Raw genomic sequence first — 25,065 nt, 5'->3', positions numbered from 1 at the left:
AAATATGTATTTACTGTATGCAATTCTATATGTTTAAATGTATAATGTGCACCGTCAGCGGTTGTTCAGAACTGTCTGCGCCCAGCTTTGCAGGACAAGGATGCATGGTTCTAAAGTGACTTGCAGTGCAGTTTAAAGTGTGCAGTGAAGTATGAAAGGCAACGCCTCCCCGCCCCCTCTCCCAAACCGGCATGTTTGGAATTATTGCTTTGGCTAAAAATGACTGATTATGAAACAACCAATATACAGCTTGGCCATTCATGGGTGCTTAGCCGCATACCTGTCAATGGACCGATCATGTGTATCTGTGTACCATACAAGCGCTGACCTGCCTGCAAGTCTGGGGGGGAAGGGGGGCGGCAGAGGAGGTGCAGGACAGAGAAGATGGCCCTGCGACAGTGGGTGCAGAGTGCTGGAGGGATACTAAAGGGAAACGCACGACAGATGAGTGTGCAAAAGGTCTGCAGTCCTCGTTTCTCAGCCAGTGACAGGTTGCATTCTGGGACTTGTAGTTTGTTTTTAACATTGTACGACGGGTTGAAAGTCTGAGCATAGATAGTACTGTTGGATATCAAGCCAGGAGTGGCTGAAGGCACCACGGACCCTTGACAGCACGCTATCCCAGCATGCCTCAGGTCTGTCATAAATGGGGTGTGTTGGCCTGGACCCCTTCTGAGTCTGCGTGCTTTTGGGGAGACTGGGAAATTGAAATTCAAGAGGTATATGCATCTGTGTGAACTGAAGTCCAAACTCTGGAAATAAAGCATGGCCTATTCACTTTTTCACCGTTCTGAAACTGATAAAATGAGGGCTGTGTTTTTGCTGTAATTACCCAACTCAGTGGATTTAATTTTGATCATGTTCAAGAAGATGAAAGATGAAACCGGCCCTGCTGAAACTATCCTCTGCCACGGAGCTCCCACACCCAGCTTATGGGACCACAGTCAAGACGTGGGGGGGGGGGGCAATCGGCCACCACATTCAGGGGAGTCGTGTCAGGGCAGGGGCCGTTGGGGCTGGACCGAGGGGGTCACAGATGGCTAGCGGGCCGCGCCCCAGCAGCTGTGCCCAGGACCTGTGAGAGGAATGTGGAACATTCTTGGGCGATAGGCTGGTTTTGGAGGATTTCACAGCCAGGGTGACTCATCGCCGAGGAATCACGACTTTGTAGCTGGGAAGGGGGGAGCGCTGAGTGTTTGTTTTTGCGGTGGATGCAAAGTGTGCATCTGACACTGCTGTGCTTCCTGGGACCATTTATGATTTAATGTCCCTTCCCCCACACACGTGACACTACCACTGTGAGTGTCTTGGGTGGTCTTCTGGCTGCAGGTAGCAACGCGTGCCTAGAAGGAAGTCCTTGGGGGGAGGGAGGGGAATGGGAGGGGGGGGGCATCACTGCCTCGCGCATCTCAGGTGGAAGAGGCACTAACAGGCACCAATGCACTTGGAAAGGGTGCTCTGTGGTTTGCCACACATGCTGCAGACGTCGGTGTTTGCGAATTCCATGGATTCGACTCCGCCTTTCATCCTTCCGAGGTCGGTCAAAAAACGACCTTTAGTAATATGTCTGGTGCTCATAGCCAGAGGACAGTAAGGACTAAATCGGAACACTTAGTTTTGTTAAGGTTGAAGGCAGTGGCACGTGGACATGTAGGCAGGTAGCATGAACATTTTTACAAAGTGTCACAAACCTCTTACACGTTACTTAAGGCACTGAAAGTACAGCTTCCTGCGCACATTTGAATAAGGACCTCACTGGTGTCTTGTGCACTTAGATCCCTTCTTGGGGCCCCTAAAAGGCGCGGTTCCCATAACACGGGTTGTGCAAACGAACAGTGACCCGTGGCCTGCTGCAGCGCCACCCGGTAGCACCATCTGAACACAGTTTTTATTTTTACACTTCGGAGCTAATTGATAGTAATTTATAGCAATAATAATTATGTTATTTTGCTGTTTTATTATATAGCTAGCTGCAAGTATTTTGTTTTTTTTGCGCTTATTACTATTGTTATTACGCAGTGCATTAGGCCCCACGTCTCTCCATAGCATGACTTGCTCTGCCATGGGCTGGAGTGCACAGAAGACAGTGTGCTGCAGCGATAATTCATTGTTCTGCATTAAATAATTGTTTTTTGTAAGAAGTACAGTCCTGCGTGTGATTTTAGCCCCACGGCTGCCCCTCTGCACCAGAATGACCCCCCCCCCCCCCCCCCCCCCCCCATTGCGTGCTGTAGTGTTAGCTGCTGGGTATTGATTAACCTGTCGATAATGATCGCCTTTTGGGACCGACAGGACAGCTGCCAGGGCCCCGGGGAGCAATAAAACGAGATATTCAAATTGTGTCTCCCTCTCCCCTCCTGCGGTCATTAAAGGATGTCAGCCGTCAAGCCCCCTCCTCAGCCGTGTAACCAGAGGAAGGGGTGTCAGCAGATTTACGCTGACACTCGGCAGGTCGTGGGGTATTTTTACTCACCCAGTAAATCAGTAACTCACAACACAACCACACACACACAACCAAACACACACACAACCACACACATACACACACACACACACACACAACTACACACAGGATTTGCAATGCAATGGGTCTCGCAGTTGTTGTAGTTTGAGCCATTGCCATTGTACATGGCGATGCCTTTTATTTATGTGTTGGTTTATAAAACGTAAATAAAAGGCAGTGCCAATTACAATGCCAATGGCTCAAAATCTAACAACTGCGAGACCTATTGCATTGCAAATGCTTGTTTTTAAGGCACACGATTTGGACTTGTGTTGACAGTACTAAGTCGCAAGATCATTAACAAGTGTCTTAAATTGTCCTCGTTTCTCCAAATTCCTTGCAGAATTTTATTAAACAGCCTTGTTTGGATTTAGGACACACTGAATATTTTGAGAACCCTGAATCATTGCAGCAATTTAGCAGGAAGGAATAAAAAAATTAATGTTTATCTCTGATGAATGCAGATTGTCCGCAGAACTAGTTAAACATAGTGATAACAAAAATCAAGTGATACTTGTTACTTACTGATGACATGCAACCCTATCTTAACCTCTTCAATGCCACAGTGGGCGTGTGCGTTGGACAGCCAGGGGCCGTCCGATCTGCGCACGCGACAAATTCCACCGCTGCGAAGCGGTTAAATCTGTTTAAAACTAACTGTCATCATAGGTTTGTTTTGGCTCGTTTTAGAGTTGATATCTTTTATTGTTTGGTAACATTCCCTAAAACTAATGATAGGTCGAAGGTTTTAATTAAATATCCATTTATAATTTATCTAATCAATGCACTTTGCACATTTTACAAGGATCTAAGGAAACGTTTTATATTGCCTATTTTACGCAATTTAAAGTTTAAACAATGCAGTCCTGCTTTCCTGTGTCTGAAATGATTACGCACTAAAACGATTTGTTGCACATTATCGAGCTAGTTATGGTCAGTGGGTTATTTTAGGAAGAATCTGGCCATTTTTAATGCAATTTGCACTTGATATCTCTTTTAATTATTTTTTATGTGTAAATTATTTGTATAACATTGTTTTAATTATAATGTGTTGATACTATAATTTCCTGTGTGCTTTTATGATTTTTATGTGAAAAATGAATAAAGCTAATTGAATTGAATGGAAAAAGTAACTAAATGGACCTGTAATAAAATAACGTAGACATTTCTCATCAATGTAAATATTTTAGGTTCTTAATAAATGAAGTTGCATTTTTCTTTTTCAGGAGCGTGTTGGTTTCAGAAGATGAAATAATAGTTAATTTAGGAACAAGTTATCCTGATGTGGTTATCGAAGTAGGAAAAATAATCTTTGGAGAAAAACAGCGTAATGAGATGCAGCATGATAAGCGGAAAATTCAAAACCAGAGGATTATGAGAGCTTCCTGTGCGCTATTAAATTCTGGAGGAGGAGTGATACAAGCTCAAATAGGAAATGGACACACGTATGCTTATGTGGAGGATGGGTTTGGACTGGACATTGAGGAGTCTCAAAGAGATCTTGTTCAAACAGCGGACTTGGAAAAGTATTTTGAAGTTTGCCATCAAAACACATTCTTGCTGATTTTCGTGAAATCGTGGGCTGCTGATATACCTTTAGTAGGTAGTCCGGTGAAGCCCCACATTTGTAGTCTGAGTACGAACTTGTTTTACAGATCTTCAACTTCAATCATTGAACAAAAATCAAGTGATGCTTTGGAATTTCTCAAGCAGAAGCAACAGTGTGTTAGATATCACATAGCCAATGGACCCCTTGCAAAAAAGTCCCTTTTAAGTGGTCAGGAGGATAGCAGTCATGCTCTTGCTGCTAGACTGTTTGAGATGAATCAGTTAAAGTACAAACAAACCCTGAACTTTGGTGAATCGATGCATGTTGAATTTAAATTATTCCCAACAAAGAATTGGCTAAAACGTTTAAAAGAAACACTTCCAAAGTATATTTCTGCCTTTGCAAACACACAGGGAGGCTATATGATTTATGGAGTTGAAGATAAATCAAGAGAAGTTCGTGGAATAAGTAACGAGATAGCAAGCCCCAACACATTAAAACAGGAAATTGATCGATCCTTACAGAAACTTCATCATGTGCACTTTTGTGGTTCTGTTGGAGACATAACATGGGAGCTGAAAACCATACCTGTTTATGATGGAGATCACTGCAGTGGCCATCTTTGTGTAATCAAAGTTGCACCATTTTGTTGTGCTGCGTTTTTTGGCTCCCCCGATTCTTGGATTGTGCAGGATAGTTGTATGAAGCAACTGGAACCAAAAGACTGGAGCGACAAGATGATGGCCGTTGACCCTGGTATGATTAGTAAATTGGAATTTTGATGTGGGTACATGCTATGTAATGAAATTTTATTTTCTCCAGCACTGCCAAACTAATGTACTTCTTGTGTGTCCTTATTATCCATTTCCACATCACTTGTAACTTTGTGTTAGGAGGACAAGAGCAAGAGGGTGAATGGCACAACTGGTGGATGTGACTGAGCAGGCATGAGGGATCAGAAAACGTCAATTGGTTTGCTAAGTCGGCCTTTGACCTAACGTGTAGGGTTTGTGGACTGACTTGCTGTAAAACATTCAAGTTTGGCACCCTGGATCCTTACCTCTTTCTATACTCCTATAGAGGCCCCTCCTTTCCATTACCTGTCTGTTTTCGCCACTGGTCCTTTCCTTCAACTGTAAGAAATCAACCATGAAGTTTCCTGCCAGGTTTAGAATTTTTCTCTGTAGCCTCTCAGGTGCCTCCGGTTCAAGTCTGGTTCCTGCCTTTGGCAGGCCCTGGACATTCTCTGCCTTAATTACTTCATGTGCAATTCTCTTCAGATGCCCAACCCAGGCTATGTTTATATTGCTTGGTATTCAACAGCCGCTCTGATGGATACTTCTGCACGCAGATTCCTCACCTTGCGAATAATCCCGAGGCATCAGACTAGATACAGAAACTTTAAGAGTGGTTCTCTTGCATCATCCATTTGCACTGCCATCATTTTCTTCCTTTCCAACCATTCAGCAATAGATCAGGAGCTTCTTCCTGGTGTTTGAAAGATTTTTCTGACAAAACTGAATATCAGTGTGCAAGGGAAATGTTGCCACCCAAAACCATAGGGTTCAAACCGTGCAGGGACTGTCACAACCATGTCTGTGACGGACCCTCACAAATTCTGTTTGGGGTACCTCAGGTCGAATCACTACTCTAAAGCATGGCGACTGTGCCCTGATGAATCCAAAGGCCATAGAGGAATGCAAAGCAAACTGTATGTCGCCATTGTCTTATCTCACCAAAGACAAGAAGACACCGTGCTGTGACTGGTCAAAGTAAAAAGGAAGATCCTACTATTCCCATAAAGTATTCGGGTAAATCTAAGAAAAAACACAAACAAATCCAAGCAGGAAACTTCCCCTTCCTGCCACTCTCAAACTCTAGGGATGTTGCTAGGGGGTGAGTATGCCTTCTGGTCTCGCTCCTGATTTCCTTCAGAGCCGTTCCACAGTCTGGTACCGACATACCCTCAGTTTCTAGGTCCATCAGTGACATTGCAGCAAGTAGAAGCATTCAGGGAGGCTATGCTGTGTATTTTCGACACTTCACTGGTTCCTTCTGTTGTGCCTTTAAGCCCCAAGGATCCGCAGGGGCCGGCAGTCGGACTTCCACTGGTGGGTCTGCCTTTGGTATCCTCTGTGTTTGTGGAAAGTGCTTCACGTTCAGTACCGACTCCAGTGATTGCTATAGTGCCATCCCTTGTGCTGGTACCACTTGATTCTGTCAATGCCCGGTGAGGATATACAGCCTTTTGTGCTATCTGAATCCGAATTGAATCTGCTTCAAATTCGACCAAAGTGGCTTACCGGTGCGCAACATCTCTGATTCTGATCTCTTTCCCACGTGGTTGGGCCTAAACTTTCAATAACCTTTTTGGCACAGATTCTAAAAACTACAACTATGATGACAGGGACAATTAGGTTTCCCAATGTGATGTCGACAACTGGTATGAAGACCTTCAGGATGCCAGTGGGCTGTAGTGATGCAAAGGGCAGCTGAGGTGTTAAATCTACAGTTGCCAATCATGGTGGTGAAAGCTAATGTATTGACGGAAGCTTTACAACCTGGCCAGGCTCCCACTGAGTCACTATTTCCATTTAAAGAGGCACTTTCTGACACCCTCGGGCTCCTGGAATAAGCCCTCTTCAGAGCACCCTTTAATAGACATTTTGCTTACGTCCTGCACCTGGTGATCTGCCTTCCCAACACAGTATCCCACTCTGGAAACTAGTGGTACAGGTGCCCACCAGCAGGGTCAATCTCATTGCCATCTCTACCATTCTCCCAATTCCTCCCTCCCTTGCCCCCCGATTGGGAGTCTCAAAGAATATAGACGTTTGGCTCCATTAACCTTGCTCTGAGATCGGTCTATGACAGTTGTCTCCTACCACCTCCTATGGGAGATAGTGGCTCAAGTTTTAACAATGATTCCGTAAGACCTTTGAGTGTCTCCTATGCAGGCTATTGAGGACGACCACAATGTGGCAAAATGTGTTATGCACTCAAGACTGTATACGACTGATTGTCTGGAGTTTGCTATTGAAACTAGTGTGTCCGTCTGGTACCATGGCTATGTAAAACCTTCAGGCTTCTCAAGGCACTTCTAGGAATTTTTACTGGACATGCCTTTTGATGGATCTCGCTTTTTTGGTGACTAAGAGGATTGTGCCTTGGAGTGTTAAAGAAGAGCAGAGCCACAGCAAGTTTCTAGGTCCCTTATGCTCCCGCAAGGCAATTCCACCAACAATTTTTCCGTGTCCTTGGCTATGGTAGAGATTTTCCCGTCTGCCACTCCAGACTCCGCCACTCCAGACTCCATCCTCCAGCACAACAGGTTTTTCAGCCCTTTTATGGCAGTAGCCATGGCTCTCAAATACACTAAGGACCCAAGGGACAACATGCGGCTCACAGCAAAACTGCTTTAGAATGTCCTTGCTGACACACAGCCACTTGTAGAAGGCAGCATACGATAATTCCTCCAAGGGTAGAAAGTCTTCACAGCAAACATGTGGGTCTTCCAAATTGTCTATTGGGGCTATGCCCTTTGATTCCTTACTATTTTGTTGCACCTTCTTCCACTTTCCGGGAGTCTGACCGAGAACCAACTGATGTTTTTACAGCAGGAAGGTAAAGCCTTTTTTACTAAAAGGGCCATAGAGAGGGTTCCAGCCTTGAAAGTAGGAACTGGGTGTTACTCTCAATAGTTCCTTTGGCCAACGAAAGAGGAGGCATTCATCCTATTTTAGATCTTCACACTTTCAGTGCCTTCCTGTGAAAGGTCAAAATTCGAGATTTTCACACTAGTCCAGGTCCTGTTTCCCCTAGACCCTGGAGAGTGCATGGTAGTCCTGTACCTGTAGAACGCTTATTTTCACTTCCTTATTCTGCAGGCCCGCAGCCGCTACATACAGTTCAATGTTGGGCAGAAAAATTCTTCATTCACATTGCTCTCCTTTCTCCTCAGAAGTGCCCCTCAAGTGTTCATGAAGTGATGGTGGCAGTTGCAGCACATCTACGGAGGTGGGGGTACCAGTTTCCTCCTACCTCAACAACTGGCTGTTGAATTCAGGATCACTTGAAGCAATCTTCAACCACCTGAAGATGCCAGCAAACCTCCTAACATCGTTGAGGTTCTATATCAATGAGCAGAAGACACACCTGACACATTTGCAGACACTTCCTTTCATCTGAGTCATTCCGGACACAGGATGGTTTTGTTCCTTTCCCCCAGATTGGGAGTCCAGGACATTGGGGCCAAGGTCCTGGATCTTGGTGCAGATGACTCTGAGGCTGCTGGGATTGTTGGCCTCCTGCATCATGTTGTTGACTCATGTAATAGGGGAATGCAGGCTCTGCAGTGAGGCCTAAAATCCTATTGGACACAACATTGGGGAAATCCTTTGAATTGTATCCTGGTTTTTGAGAAAACTGAAGTGAGGGGCTGATGGATCTTGAATGGGTCAATGGTATACCCTCTCCTTCAGCCACCCACACCTGATGGTCCCAGATGCATCTCTGCTGATTTGGGGAGGCCATCTAGGAGAGGTGGAGATCAGAGGCCTCTGGCGGAGACCCAACTTTACATCAGTTTGTTGAAGTTGAGATAGAATCAGTTTGTGTTTAAGGCATGCTTGCCCACCCGCCATCAACAAAAGGCTGGTGTAGGTGCTCACGGTCAACACCACCACAAAGAAGCACTACTACAACTAGTGCAGGGTTGGGTCCTGGACCCTATGCCGGGAGGCCTTGCACCACCAGAAGTGGCTGGATTGCCAAAGGTTTTTTCTGGTGGTGAACCACCTGGTGGGATCTTTAATCACAGTGGAGAAACTCAGCCTTAGGTGCCTAGCAGATTACAAATGGCAATTGCACCCAGAGGGGACACATGCTGTGTCAGCAACGGAGATAGCTCTGGCTCAATCTTTTTGCCAACACAGAAAATGCGCAATGTTAGCTCTTTTGCACGCTGGAGTTTTCCAAGGCCGCTCTATCTCTCTAAGATGCCTTCCTTTGTAGTGGAGCTCCGGTCACCCTGTATGCCTTTCACCACTGCCTCTTCTGCCCTGAGTTCTCAAGAAAATCAGGAGCGACCAGCCCAAAGTCATCCAATTGGCACCAGATTGGGCCAGTAGAGTGTTTTACCCGGATCTCCTGGGCATGGGAATCTGCCCTCCGATAAAGCTGCCACGCTGAGAGGATCTATTATCACAGCAGCAGGGAATTGTTTAGCACTTGGGCCTGCACACTTAACTTTTCCATGCTGATGAGCATGAGACACAACAGTTTACCTCCTTTGACCTGCACCCCTAAGTGGGTGGTGTCATCTTGGCGGTGAGGTGTTCCTCCACTAAATCAGTGTTCGCCAGCCATAATAACAAATGTATGGATTATTACGGCACCCGACAAATTGTATCTTTACAGGCAAAGTTGTCACAAGTTCTGTTTGTTCTGTCCTAGTCCAGCAAGGACTTGCTTTGGGTACCGTTAAGGGCTACTTATCGTTCTTACTACTTTTCATGCAGGCTAGGCTATCACCCTTCCGGAATTCTTTGCTCTACCTCATCCCTCTAAGGAGGAAAGAGAGACTACATCGATTAGACCCTAAAAGTGCATTAATCTTCTATATTGATCGTACCGAGGAACATCAAGTGGATGATCAGCTCTTTGTCGGAGTTTCTTGAGCAAAGGGCATAGAAGTGCAAAACTGACCATTTCCAGTGTATTGTTCTCTGCATAAAAATATGCTAAGTGCTGATGAAGAACCAGCCCACAGATGGCTTGCGGACTCAACCCACCAGGGTCAAAGCTGCTACCACTGTGTTAACATGCTGAGTGCCGTTCTGCACATCTATTAGATGGCTACTTGGTCATCGGTACTTTAACTGCTCTGTCCTCCAGGGCTTTTTGGTTTGAGCCTGTTCACAGAGCCACCACTTTAAGAGGTACTACTATGGGATCTATCGACAAAGTGAGGAATCAGTGGCTGGAAGTATCCATCAGAAGAAAAAGTTACTTACCTTTGGTAATGATCTTTCTGGTTGATACTCCTATCTAACCACAAATTTCATACCGACCCTCTCACCTCCTTATCCTGTGAACTGAACTATTTCCCACCTGAAAAGGTCCCAATGTAGAGATCTTAACATTGGTCATACCAATTTGCAAGTGGGCACTGTGTCAGAGGGCACGGACAGCGTAGAAAGCAATTGACTTCAATGCGCATGGTATGCGCTTATATACAGGTCTGCTGGTCACTTCGGGAGCAGAACGATGTTGAAACGGAGTTGCATGACTCACCTAGTGACATGCAGGAGAATTGCCCCAAACGTTTCTGGATCCAATCTCATGCCAGGGGATTATTCACAAGGTGAGCAATCTGCGTTTACATAGAGTATCCACCAGAAAGATTGTTACCAAGGGTAAGTAACTAAACTTCCAGTGCAATTTCCTTTTATTCTTTCAGGACCTACTCAATGGAATCATGTTCCTCTGTGGCCATATGGGTTCCCAAATGTCATTAGAAGCAAAAAGTAAAAACAGAAAAATGCTATTTTCACAGGCTTCATAACTGGGTAACATGTCCTGGATGCACATGACCTCTTGATTTATGGCTGAAGTGAGCTGTTCTTGTGTTCCACATCACTTTGCAGCAAAACATTGGCGGCATGCTTACGATGACATGTTTGTATGGTTTTTTTTCCCCTCATCCATCTGAGATGTTCTAGCACACCTCGCTTCTGGTCAGTCAGTCAAGGGGCTTTGTACTGTCAGGCTGGTGTCTATCACCCCTTAACTTTTTCAGTTTCTAGACCCTCTGGTACTCTTTGTAGTTGTTCATGTTTGTATGGTTAGCATAGGTCTTAGCTGAAGGTATCACAAAAACCAAGCTCCAAGATACATACAGAGCTTTCCTTGAGACTTGAGACCTCTGTAGCCCACTGAAATGTGTAACTAGGACCTCAGGAAAAAGGTGATTGGTGGATTTTTTCAAATAATCTCAGCCACTGTTATTTATTGTAGGTTGCCATACAGTCCATTACTTTATGACCAGCATACCACCTCAGACAGGAGCCAGCTATGTGTAAATCTGTCCTGGTTCCTTTCCAATAAGAACAGTCCAGCAAAAGCTGCTACATAAAGCGTGTCACTGTCAAGAGTGGCACAGTGGTCAACAACAATGCAGCGTACCCTGAGCAATCGCCAGTGGCTAAAATTAATTCAATCATTCTTTTAATCTCTTCGTAGATAGTTGGACTTAGACTTAAGTCTGCATTCACCAGAACGTGTACCCTGATATCTGCAGGACCTAAAGATGACAACCCATCCAAAGCTGCCTATTTAAAATAGAAATGCAAACATGTACATATCCAGTTAGCTGACTTTCTTGTCCCTTCAATAGGTCAGCATGCAAGCCGTTTGACGATCAGGGAAAAGGTCTCATGCTTTCAGAGAACTTGTTACTGGGTTCTTGGATATATAGTATGAAATGTCCAGATGGTTACCTATGTGGAAGTATGCTCTATAAATGTCAAAGGGCACAGAAAATTCCTAAAGAAAATGCAACCCAGCTGTAGTGAGTTTTGAAGAACAGCCATTCAAGATAGTGTGGTTTGTATTCAGTCGATGGTACTTTGATGAAAGCCATCATGAAGTGTGGAAATATACCTTTTAAGGGGTACACTGGTGCAGGGTCACCCTTTTGTCCACAGGTTCAAAGACCAACAAAATAAGAGATCAGCACTGGAGTTGGAAATAAATAAAAAGTTTATTAATCACTCATGAGTGGGACCAGATCCACACAGTACTCTCGAGTGCTGCCTGAGGTAGTACGCTGGCTTCACAAACCAGTGCCCTTTTTATACAGGTTTTGTGCAGTGTAAGCATGTGAACAGAAATAGGAAGAACAAGCTTTAGAAATAGTTATCAGCAAACAAGGGCAGATGAATAACTATCAGCAAACAAGGGTAGATGAATAGCTACATGGTCAGCAAAGTGGGAAGGGGAGCAGAAATGCTTATGGCAGCAGTAAATGATTGACAGTTAACAGGTGTACTGGTGGCTACAACCCTCAGCACGTACATTGCTATTAGCTGAGTCAGGAAGTCAATTAAAATAGATAGCACAAGCAGAGTGAAAAGACAAAAGAACTACGAAGGAAACTTAAATGGACACCACAGCCAAAATGGCTGTCACTTATGCCAAGTAAAATATTACACGTTTTCCACAGACTGCCCTTTTGGCATACGCTAAGACATTTTCTTATGCTTTAAAAGGGGTACGATAAATGTCATGTATGTTAATCAGCATCATAGCGCTGACTTCTCTGTCTATTGCTAAACGGGCATTTACATTTTGGACATTTGTTTTAGATGGTAGACAAGTAGTACCAGTGGAAATACAGAGGGTACAAAGCATTGGTCCGCATTGGATACATAAACAACAAGAGAAGAGTATTGAAATAATTATGAACAAGGCCGATAACATTTTTACGCCCCATACAGAAAATACACTCCAGAACCATCCAGCCCAGGTCCATGTTCCTGAATCTTGATGTATCTCAGTGGCTATTTTATGCATTTTGGAAATGGCATTATAAATAGAAAGAGCATGGTCAGGGATAAAGTCCCAGCAACTACTACAGATCATGCAACATGCGCCATCAGCTAGAACCATGTCTAGCACCATTTTTGAAAAGTCACAATTCTCTTAATTTGGAGTTCTTCTGTAATATTTCCAAGTGCCATTGCTGTCTGATTAGTCACAGCCTCGACTACACGGGTTAAGCGCCTGATTTTCCTGCTATTCAAAGCCACACCAACAATGAAAAAGAGTCCCAAAATAAAGTCAATATATGATATTTTGATCCACTTCATCATTATTTATAGTTTTTTAAATCCGTTCAAGGAAATGTCATTAAACAGTTTTTGATCTTTATGATAAGATGCAGGTGCTAGGAACACAGGAGGAAGCAAGAAGGACACGTAGCATGTTCCGGACCATCTGATTGGTAGATGATAGGGGTGCCGCTCGCAGCCGTTGTCTGCAGGTGTAGAGACCATCTATTTATTTGTCTGCTGGGACCATTGGTGCGAACCCTGCTTGGTTGCCGATTTGCCGACCTGGGCTGAACGGAGGAGTGTACATCGAGGGCGCGGGACTGTGAGGACCAGAAGGCCGTGCCTGCAGTGATCCGACGCAGCTGGCCCTCTTCGCGCCCACCCCCTCCTTCTACTTAGTGACGCCCTCTCAATCCTCAAGAAGCTAGACTTACTAATATCGAAGCAATATTGTCTAGTATTGAGAAGGCTACAACTGGGGCTGTTGATAGCCTGAGCATGGTTAAAAAGAAGTTGGGGGGGCGTGGCCAAGATGGTGGAGTGAGAGGACGCTTCTTCTCGCAGCTCCCGATCTGACTAGGCCTAAGCCCTAAAAGATAGCTTTTTCTCCCCCCGCCAGAGCTTAGCAGCGCAGGGAGAGGTGGCGTAACCAGACGTGAAGACCCTGGTCTGGAACTGGTCTTAAATTGGCCTCAGGACAGCCCGTCGGACGGCGTTGGAGGTCCGGACCGGGAGTCGGAGGAGAAAGAGGCCGGCCGGCCCACGAAGCACGTCGGGAGGCGAAGGAACGACCACACTCCACGCCCACCACCGATCAGCGTGCACCGCCGGAGGAGGTATTGCTCCACAGCGCCCGAACGGCCCTGAATACTAGCGGAGACCGGCGGGCCTGCTCCACCGGAGCAGCTGTGGGCGGCGCTCGGGGTCGCGGCTTCGGCCTGCTCGATTGAGCGCCCGCTGGGAGAGAACTGGAGCGGAAGGGGCGCGGACCCCGGGGCTCCACGTCGAGTCTTGCATGCCCGGTCCCCCCTGGAGCCCCCTCCGGCTTGGTAGGCGAACATAAGACGCAACGGAGAACCCGGTTGACTTGGAGGTCCCGGAGCTTGCATTGACGCACGCTGACCGACCACCGGCTGCTGATTTTGCAACACAAGGCACGGCTGGACTGGAGTGGACGGCGGCAGGGGCGGCCTGAGAGGCCTCCGTCAGCAAACGCAACTGAGGGGTTCCGGGGCGATCCGGTGGGCCCCACAGTGCTTACCCCGCCCGGGGAGATCGAGGTCTGGCGGAGACGACGGGCACGGAGGCGATATCGCGGATCGCAGTTGCGGCCCACAAACCAGTGTCCGAGTGGGGTCTCATCGGAGCGATCTGACCTCTCCACGCAACGGAGTGCCCAGCAGAGCCCGCGACAACCGGAGAACAGCGGGGCCTAACGGAAGGGTGAGCGATGTAATGGCACCCACCGTCGCAGCCGCGGCGGAAGCCTAGTACGACGGTGCTGGAAGCGCTTTTCTCGGATGTACTCGAAACTGCCCCTGGTGACGACCGACAGTCCCCTACTTAGCCCAGGAAAGCACCCACGGGGCAGGGAGTGTCGAGCCGAGGAGACGGGGAGAACTGGCCTACACTCGTTCCAAGATGGCGTCCGGCAAAGGCACCAAACGAGGAGATCGCACTCTCCCCGAAATGCTTAACAGGCCCCAGCAGAGAAGAGACAGGGGGCAACCGTCTCCAAGCTCAGCCGGAGGATCGCAAGGTGCGAGTGGAGGGGAACCACCTGTCACTAGATCGTTCCTTGAATCGCTGTTTAGCACCCTCAGAGACGATTTTCAGACACTAAAGCAGGAAGTGGCGGGAGAAGTTCGGGAGGTGCGCAGAGAGGTGGATGAATTGGGGGAGCGAGTAGCCACAGTGGAGAGCACGAACCACCATCTCGACGAGGACATCGTGCAGTTGCAACAGGAGGTGTTGTGCCTCAGAGACCAGCATCTGGACCTGCAAACGCACAATGAGGACCTTGAAAACAGGTCACGACAAAACAACATCCGAGTCCGGGGAATTCCGTCTACAGAAGAGGGCTCGGATGTGGCTGGTTACTTGCGAGACCTGTTTAGGGCAATCCTGGGCGAACCAGCGGAGTTCCCAGTCCGGATCGATAGAGCACACAGGGTAGGACCGCCACGACGAGCATCAGCGCCACCACCGGACATCCTAGCGTTTCTCCCGGACTTTCCACTGAAGGAACGCATCATGGCTGAGGCACGGAAGCAACCCTCATTCACTTTTCGTGGTCACTCTGTGGCCCTGTATCAGGACTTGTCCGCCATCACCCTCCAGAGGCGGAAATCATTTAAGATTGCCACTGACTTTCTGATAGAGCATGAAACATCCTATGCCTGGGGACACCCCTTCCGCCTCATCTTCAGATGGAACGGCACGATGCACCAACTGCGATCACTGCAGGAAACGTGCGAGGTTCTGGGGATCACGGCGGAGGAGGAAGAAACGACTACACCGAGCCAGAGACGCGGCCCCAGAGACAGCTGGCAGAGGGTATCGCGGAGATGGGTGCCCGCCAACCCCAGAAGACCAGACTCGCCTACCATTAGAACTGGCATGGCGAACGCAGTTTCCGAAGCGGCCAGAGACACTGCTTCCAATGGTGTTGTAGCGCTGACAGCATAACGACGCTCCGGGGGGAGAACACCACAGCCTTACTGATGTAGCAGGTTTGGGTCCTGGGAGGAGGGGGGCCATGGGGAGGAGGAAGGAGGAGTAAGTGGCCGGACGTCCACTTTGGTAACTCACCACAGACTTGTCCGCTGGACATGACTGGGACTGAAATTTGTTGGGGTTTCAGGGGTCTGAAGAAGGGAGGGGGAGGAGGGTGCTTGGTTGTTTGCATGAGGGTTTTTTGGGGGGTAGAGGGAGACGGGGAGGGGGGAGGGGGAAGGTAGTTTGGGGGAAGTTCGAGGGGAGCTGGGGGGGGAGGGACAGGGACCGTCCAGTGCTTTTGATTCATTCGCTCTAGCCTTCCGATGCTCCTACGCGCTATCTGCACCAGAGCCGCCCCTCCTGGGCCGTGACTCACTGCTTGAACTTTGGTTTCACCCACACAGATGACAGCCCTTAAATTAGTCACCCTTAATGTGAAAGGGTTAAATAACCCTGTCAAGAGGACGGCAGTGCTATCCCTACTGGAAAACACACACGCAGACATTTGTCTCCTGCAAGAGACTCACTTCCTGGCCCGAGACTGTCAGAGGATGCGCTCTCACAAATTCCCCACACAATTTTTCTCCTCCAACACTACCAAGACAGCCGGGGTAGCAATCCTAGTGTCCAGAACATTTAAAGGGAAGGTCCTACATAAATTTGCTGAACAGAAAGGTAGACTCCTCACTTATATGGTTAAGTCCGGGGGTCTGGTATTCACCATCTGGTCGGTATATAGCCCCAACGAACACCAAGAAAGATTTCTTCATTCGGCCATAGTGGATATCACCGCCACCCCAGACAGGCACATAATTATAGGGGGGGACCTGAACATGGTCTTCGATTCTTCCTTGGATAGGTTAACACAGAGATATCCGCAGACAGGGGACATTTCGCAGGTGGGCAGAAGCTAGTTGGAGGAATTAGATCTCCACGATCTCTGGTGCCGTCTCCACCCCACCACCCAAGACTATTCCTATTACTCACACGCACATAAGACCTATGCACGGCTGGACCATCTGTTAGTCACGGGGCCGGTCTGTGACTTGGCCACAGCTTCCGAGATAGGGGTTCTCTCTCTGTCGGACCACGCCCCTGTCACAGGGACGTTTCAGTTGCCACCGATGTCGCCCAAGCGTGGGGTCTGGCGCCTCAGGGATACTCTTTTGCATAAAAAGACGGTGGTGAAGCACATCCATGACTCGATACGTGATTACCAAACGCACAATGATAATGCTGATACCACCCAGGCGACACAGTGGGCGGCACTGAAAGCAGTGCTCCGAGGGGAATTCATTGCCACTTCCTCCGCGGAGAATAGGGAACGACAGCAAAAGCGGGATGAACTCACCTGTAAAGTGCGAGAGCTGGAACAGGTTCACCAGAGGACGGGAGCTCCCAGAATCTGGAAGCAACTTAAAAGGCGAGGAAACTCCTGTCAGCTTTAGATATGGATAGGGCGGAATATGCTGCATACGCTTGAAGCACGCATATTACACGGGTGGAGACAAGCTTCTGGCGCACAAGCTCCGGGAGGCGCATCAAAGGCACTTGGTGAAGGAGCTATCGATATCTGCTGGGGTGATGGCTACGGAGGATAGCCAGATAGCAGAGGGCTTCCGCCGTTTCTATGCTGACCTCTACACGGGCGAACCCCCGTCGGCACAGGCAGAAGCGGATTATTTGACCTCGGCTGACCTTCCCTCTCTCACTCCAGAACAGGCGGAATACCTCGAAAGGGACATTCGAGTTGAGGAGGTGATTACAGCCATCTTCAGGCTTAAACACGGGAAGGCTCCGGGCCCGGACGGCTACACATCACTTTTCTATAAAACATTATGCCCCGTGTTAGCCCCGATCCTCACGTGCCTCTTTAACTCCTTCTCCACTCCGGGAGCTATCCCTCCAGATCTACTCCGAGCAACAGTGTCGGTCATCCCTAAACCGGGGAAAGACCGGACGCAATGTAGTTCCTACAGACCGATCTCTCTTTTGAATATCGATCTCAAGTTGTATACTGGGATCCTTGCGGCCCGTTTGGCACTTCATCTCCCGGGACTCGTGGACCCAGATCAGGCGGGATTTGTCCCCGGGAGGCAAACGGTGGATAACACCAAGAGGGTGGTCCATATCCTAGAGAGGCCTCCCGGATACCCGGGGAGAGAATACTGCTAGCTGTTGACACGGAGAAGGCCTTCGACCGGGTGCATTGGCCATATCTGGAGAAGGTCCTATCGAAAGCAGGCGTAGGTGAGAAATTTCGCACCCTGGTGTTCAATTGCTACAGATTCCCATCGGCAGTGGTGTGGGTTAATGGCTGCAGCTCCCAACAGTTCGCGATAGAAAGGGGCACCAGGCAGGGGTGTCCACTGTCCCCGCTTCTATTCACACTTTATATGGAGCCCCTCGCCCAGAGGATACGCCAAAACCTGAATGCGATTGGAATACGGATGGGGAGGTATACTCACACCATTAGCCTCTATGCAGACGACATCATATTGACACTAGCAGATCCAGGGAGGGCACTTCCAGCGTGCATCGATGAATTGGAGACCTTTGCTGCCGACGGGGCTGCAAAATGAACATGGGGAAGTCGGCGGCCCTTGACGTTTCATTGAATGCTGTCACTAGAACTGACTTGCAGGGCCGGTTCCCCATGCACTGGTCTAAAGATCTGGTGCCCTATCTGGGCATACTTCTGGCACCCACATTGCCCGCAATGGTGACCGCTAACTATACCGCCCTAGGTAAGAAAATAAAAGAGGAAATGGGTCGTTGGAGCAAGGGCACCTTGTCCTGGTTGGGCAGAATAGCCGCGGTGAAGATGACCATCCTGCCGCAGGCGCTATACCTGTTCCGGGCCCTGCCGCTTCAGCCCCCGAAAGGATGACTCCAGCAGACTCAGACGGACATTGCACGTTTCATATGGCAGGGTCGCAATCCCAGGCTTAAGAGGGCCCTGACCACACTGGCACCTGAGGCTGGGGGGCTGGGGGTACCGGACTTACGCAAATACTTTCAGGCAGCTCAATTACGCTACCTGGTGGAGTGGAGCAAGTGGGAGTCTGACAAACACTGGCTTTTTCAAGACCAGGCGGTGGCGGGCCGGACTCTGCAAGAGGTGCCCTTTTTACGTAGGGCACATCGCCCACCCAACTTATACGCGTCTTTTATCACACGGGTCCCGATGAGAGTGTGGGACGCCACCAACGCGATGCATGCACTCACTACCTTCCCCTTGCCGTTCACACCATTGGTTGACAACCCGGATTTTCATCCCAGAATGGAACCGGGGGCCTTTGTGCGCTGGCGAGCTACGGGATGCAGAGCGCTATTTCACGTATATACTCAGGACGGCGTCATTCCGTTTCCAGACCTCAGGAAGGAATACCAATTGCCCGAAACGGAATGGTTGCGATACATGCAGGTGCGCCACTGGGCGCTGCAGCCACAGGTGCGTGAGTCTGCTAACACCAGAAACGGTCGCTTCCCCTCCTCCTCTCCTCTCCTGGCTGGTATCGTACCTATTGCTGCTGAATTCTGCCTCGCATTTCATTTCATTTTGGAATTTAAAGCTGCGCCGCGCTTTGTGACACTGCTGTGCCCTGCTGCCTAATAGAATAACATTTCGAGTGTGGTGATTAGTGATTAGCCCTGCACAGCGCTTTCTGGCTTCACCTGATATAGCGCTTTCCTCTGCTGGCCTGAGATAGTCTTGCCCTGCATAGCGCTCAATTTTTATTGTGGCTTTTGTTGGTTGAGACGCTCGTAACGTTTGTTTACCAGACTGCCATTTTGTTGATTTTCTGACCGTCCCTGACCCTCCCTGAACCTCGCTCCCGCCTCCCTGCTGCCCCTCCCACGCTCCGCCCCCTCCACTATCCATATATGACTAATGCATCAGCGCGCAGCGTTCTCGCGCAGCGTTTCGCGCCCCAGTCGCGCCGAAGGTGCGCCAAAGGTAAGCCCGTCTACGCCTGGCCCGCGCCTAGCGCCAGTCCCCCTGGCCCCCGCCCCACCCATCCCCCCCGCATTATATACGACGCCTCCACCCTCTTAGCCCTAAATCCCAGCCGCCTCCCTAACTGCGCCCAAGCCGCCCCCGGACACACCCATGGACCCTTCACATGCAACTCCTGCAAGTACGACAGCACCAAGACCAACTCCACATCCACGAACACCAAACAGAGATCTGACACCAACAACCTAAAATGCATCCTACTCAACACCCGCTCAGTCCACAGACACGCCATCGAACTTTGGAATCTACTAGACACCATCTCTCCGGACGTCGCCTTCCTAACAGAAACATGGATGAACGCCTCCTCAGCCCCAGACATCACCATTGCCATCCCGGAAGGCTACAAGATCATCCGTAAGGACCGCACCAAGCAAACAGGAGGAGGCATCGCCATTGTCCATAAGAATTCCATCCGAATCTCAACCAGCTCAGACGTCAACCTCGCTAGCGCCGAACACCTCCACTTCCAGATCCACACCGACCCCAAGACCACACTCAGAGGCACCCTCCTCTACAGGCCACCGGGACCCCGTGCACAATTCAGTGATGACATCACTGACTTCATCACACCACACGCCCTCCCCTCCGAGGACTACATTCTACTGGGAGACCTCAACTTTCACCTGGAAAAGAGCAACGACAGCAACGCCACCACCCTTCTGGACAATCTCGCCAACCTTGGACTCAAACAACTTGTTAACACCCCCACTCACTACGCAGGTCACACACTCGACCCCATCTTCACCTCAAGCAAACATATCTCCTTCAGTCACACCACAGCTCTCCATTGGACGGACCACAGCTGCGTTCACTTTGTCTACAAAAAGACCACATCCCACAACCATCCTCAACCTACTATGCGAAGAAACTGGAACAAAATCACCATCGACCAGATCTCCTCATCGCTTCTTCAAAACCCCCCTGCCCTCTCTTCGAACCCCAACCAAGCAGCCATTAACCTCACCCAATGGATAACCAACAGCGCCGACAACCTAGCACCTTTGAAAAAACGTCAAATTAAGCAAGACTACAAAAGCGCTTCCTGGTTCAACGATGATCTTAAGAAATCCAAGAAACTCTGTCGCTCCCTCGAGAAGGCCTGGAAAAGAGACCCAAACGCCAGCACCAAGGACGCCTTCAAAAACGCCACCCGCACACACCATCAACTGATCCGGACTGCCAAGAAAGCAGCTCTTAAAGAACGACTAGACAACAACGCCCACAACAGCAAGAAATTATTCAACATCGTCAAAGAGTTTACCAACCCCTCTGGCAACTCCAGCGACATCACTTCCTCTCAAACCCTTTGCGACTCCCTAGCTTCGTTCTTCCACAACAAAATCGCAGACATCCACAACAGCTTCGACAACCAACCCGGAGACCAACCCTCCCAACCTTCTGCCATACCCTCACCCCCCTTGAACATCCTCAATGACTGGAACCCTATCTCCTCTGAGGACACCATCCGCCTGATGAATTCCATTCACTCGGGATCCCCCACAGACCCATGCCCTCACCATATCTTCAACAAAGCAGACTCCATCATAGCACCACACCTCCGAGACGTCATCAACTGCTCCCTCAACTCCGCCACCTTCCCGGAAAGCTGGAAACACGCCGAACTCTGCGCCCTTCTGAAAAAACCCACAGCTGACCCCACCGAACTCAAAAACTACCACCCCATATCGCTCCTACCATTCCCGGCCAAAGTCATTGAGAAAGCTGTCAACAACCAGCTCGCCGCCTTCCTCGAAACAAAGAAATCCCTCGACTCCTCACAGTCCGGCTTCCGAGCCAAACACAGCACTGAAACCGCACTCATCACAGCAACAGACGACATTCGAACTCTACTGGACAATGGAGACACAGTCACCCTCATCCTCCTCGACCTCTCCGCAGCCTTCGACACAGTCTGTCATAACACCCTCCTACAACGCCTCAGAAACATAGGAATACAAGGTAAAGCACTGGAATGGATCACCTCGTTCCTTACCGGAAGAACTCAGAGAGTCCGCCTTCCACCATTCAAGTCAGAGGCCACTGAAGTCATCTGCGGCGTGCCACAAGGATCCTCACTCAGCCCCACCCTCTTCAACGTATACATGAGCCCCCTCGCAACCATCGCACGCCAACACAACCTCAACATCATCTCCTACGCTGATGACACTCAACTGATCCTGTCACTCACCAAAGACCCGGACACCGCCAAAACCAACCTACATGAAGGGATGAAAGAAGTAGCCGAATGGATGAAGCACAGCCGTCTGAAACTGAACTCTGACAAAACAGAAGTCCTTATCTTAGGTACCTCCCCCTCCGCCTGGGATGACTCTTGGTGGCCAGAGGCCCTTGGAAAAGCACCCATCCCGACAGACCACGCACGGAACCTGGGCATCATCCTGGACTCCACACTCTCGATGAACAGACAAGTCAACGCCGTTTCATCATCTTGCTTCAACATTCTTCGCATGCTCAAAAAAACATTTCGCTGGATCCCCACCGAAACTAGAAAAACGGTCACACACGCGCTGGTCACAAGCCTCCTGGACTACGGCAACACCCTATACGCCGGTACCACCGCAAAACTTCAGAAAAAACTCCAACGCATCCAGAACGCATCAGCCAGACTCATACTAGACATCCCACGTAAAGACCACATTACTAGTCACCTGAAAAACCTCCACTGGCTCCCCGTCAATAAGAGAATAACATTCCGCCTCCTTACCCACGCACACAAAGCTCTCTACGAACTCGGACCCGAATGCCTCAACACACGACTTTCCTTCTACACCCCCTCCCACCAGCTACGCTCCTCTAACCAAGCCCTTGCTGCTGTACCTCGCATCAACAAAACCACCATGGGAGGAAGATCCTTCTCCTACCTGGCAGCTAAAACCTGGAACTCACTTCCCACTCACCTTCGCCTCACTCAAAACCACCTAGCATTCAGAAAGCAAATTCGACAAGTAATTCCCCACCCTTCCTCAAGCGCCTTGAGACCCTCTGGGTATGTAGCGCGCTATATAAATTATTTGACTTGACTTGACTTGACTTCCCTATGAGAAATGGCTTGTAACACGCACCTCAGACACGAAACTCATCTCAGATCTATATAAATTCTTGCAGCCTTCCTCCTCTTGTCTTTATAACCCAGGTAGGGCACGCTGGGAACGAGAACTGGGGAGAACCTTAAGTCACACGGAGTGGGACCACATTTTTTACCGAGCACGCCATTCTGCATACCACACTGGGCTTACAGAAACATTCACAAAAGTGTCCACATATTGGTATTACACACCACAGAGACTGCATGAGATGAATCGCAACATCGAGAACACTTGCTGGCGGGCCTGCGGGCAGATAGGCACCCTCACTCATGTTTTATGGGACTGCCCTCTACTGTGCCCCTACTGGAAGGAAGTCCTGGATGAGATTAACTCAAACTTCAACATTGAACTGCCTCGCTTCCCTGCATACGTATTGTTGGGCTTACCCAATGGGCTAATGTATCCTCTGCGGTCTCGTAAAGGGAGGCAAATTGCGATAGCACTGGGCTCTGCCGTTCAAAATATACTTATTCACTGGTGCACCACCACACTCCCCTCCACAACAGGTTGGTTGCATAGATTATGGCATGTCCTGGGAATGGAAAAGTTGTCGCTTATGGTGGCGGGGGAGGAGGAGCAGTTTAATGACCTGTGGCAGCCGTTTCACTCACTACTTGTGAAGGAATTTACAGAACTTACATGCCCCCGATATCTCAGATTGTTGAGATTGACTTCACAAGCGGATTCAGATGACCAACGCGCCTAGGACTGTGGGCAGCTGGGAGGGAGGAGCGGCTTGGGGGGGTTGATGTGGGAGGGAGACCGTAGCACTGAACGGGAGAGGAGAGGGGGGGTTCGAGGAGTTGGGAAAGGGAGGGGGAGTTTGGGGGGGGTTTGTTTATTTTTGAAGTTCTTTGTTGCAGCATACGCGCCAAGCATCACATTTGGATGGACGTTACGTTTGCAGAGCCCTTACGCGCTGGTGCGCTACTATATGGTTGTACCATAAGCACTGCTTCTTTGTGACAACTGTTCCTTTTTATTTGTGAATGTCTCAATAAAATGCTTTAAACCTAAAAAGAAGTTGGAAGGAGATAAGCCAGGGCGGGGGGCGCAGTTAGTCAGCACCCACTCCACAGTTAGTTTGATCCCGGCACTGCAGTGTCTTCCCAGTAGGAACCCCTGTCCCCGGCCACAAGTGAATGCCCCATTGCTAACCAGGAAGCCTGATTCACTAGTAGAACAGAAAGCGCAAGAGGGTAGTATTAATGGGAAAAAACAAACGCCTGACTTGCCCCCTGAAGCGAGCCCCCTTGTAGTTGTCCTAGCGGGAGTCCCTGTGCTAGAGGCGGCGGCCAGACAACCTTTCATATCACTTAAAAATAAGGTAGTCAGCTGGCTGAATAAGAACAGGCCCCTCCCTCCCCCCCGTCCCCCAAATCTCGAGTGAGATCTTGATGGTAAGCAGTTCCCTTGGGTAGGCAACACTACCAAAACGATGAGTGGTAATTGCGTGCTGGTGAATTTTAGGGATACCAGAACTGTCTCTCACATATGCGCATGGCCGAACCGTGAACCGGACACTACCATCCAGTCCCTCCCACAGTCCTTTTTTTATCCACCAGCCCAATTGAGTGAGAACCGGGGGGCGGATGATGGATGGGTAAGAGTGGAACTCAGAGGGGGGACTAGGGGGAATCTGGGTAGGACGGGCCTTATGCACGAGCCTGACACCCTCTGCAACTATAATCGCTATAGTTGCCTAGACATGGTAGATTGACTACATTCTAAGTATCTGGGGGCTGGTGATTGCATGGAAATGGAGGGTTGTAGTGGTATGCTTTCAAAGTCTAGTGGGGGGGGCAGTACGTTCTCAAGCGGAAAGGTCATAAGGTAGTTGTCTGGCAGAGAGCAATAATATGAGGCGATCGGTATGTTTATCCCTTGTTACTACCGACCAGCTTAGTTTGGGTAGTGACCCAAACCGTGTATCTATTGAGCAGGGCACGCAGGAACCGGTGAAATCCAACATAATGGGTCTCATAAATCCTAGGGGGGGAGCCGATAATAACACCAATTTAGGCTCCCTACTCATACTGTCTTGGAACTTGGCAGGGTTGGCCAATAAGATGGACTGTCCAGAGTGGGGATCGTTCATAGATAGGAACGATGTCTGTTTTTTCCTGGAAACCTGGGCTAGAGAGGAGAAAACACGTACTGACTATGCCTCTTTTTTCGTCCCGGCACGGTGGGGGGGAAAGGGATGCCCGTCGGGGGGCCTTGCAGTCTGGGTTGGTGTCCACCTGGGCTGCAAGGCGAAGCCCCTGAATACACTATCAGAGGATGTCCAGTGCGTTCTTCTGGAGTGGCCCAACGCATCTAGGCTCTCGCTG

At 49.2% G+C, this 25,065-nt stretch overlaps 1 protein-coding gene across 1 annotated transcript in view; it reads left to right on the top strand.

Moving 5' to 3' along the window:
• Positions 1–25,065, top strand: part of LOC147729843 (schlafen family member 13-like) — a 239,798-nt gene that overhangs the window by 42,181 nt on the left and 172,552 nt on the right. Inside the window, exon 2 of the mRNA XM_086954746.1 lies at positions 3,730–4,808. Within this exon, the coding sequence (XP_086810872.1) occupies positions 3,730–4,808 (1,079 nt within the window). The remainder of the gene's footprint in view (positions 1–3,729; positions 4,809–25,065) is intronic.

This window comes from Lissotriton vulgaris, chromosome 2_1 (assembly GCF_964263255.1).
Source record: "Lissotriton vulgaris chromosome 2_1, aLisVul1.2, whole genome shotgun sequence".
In the NCBI taxonomy this organism is placed as follows: Eukaryota; Metazoa; Chordata; class Amphibia; order Caudata; family Salamandridae; genus Lissotriton; species Lissotriton vulgaris.
The sequence above is the reverse complement of the archived record's forward strand: the minus strand, read 5'-3'. Positions and strand labels throughout refer to the sequence as shown.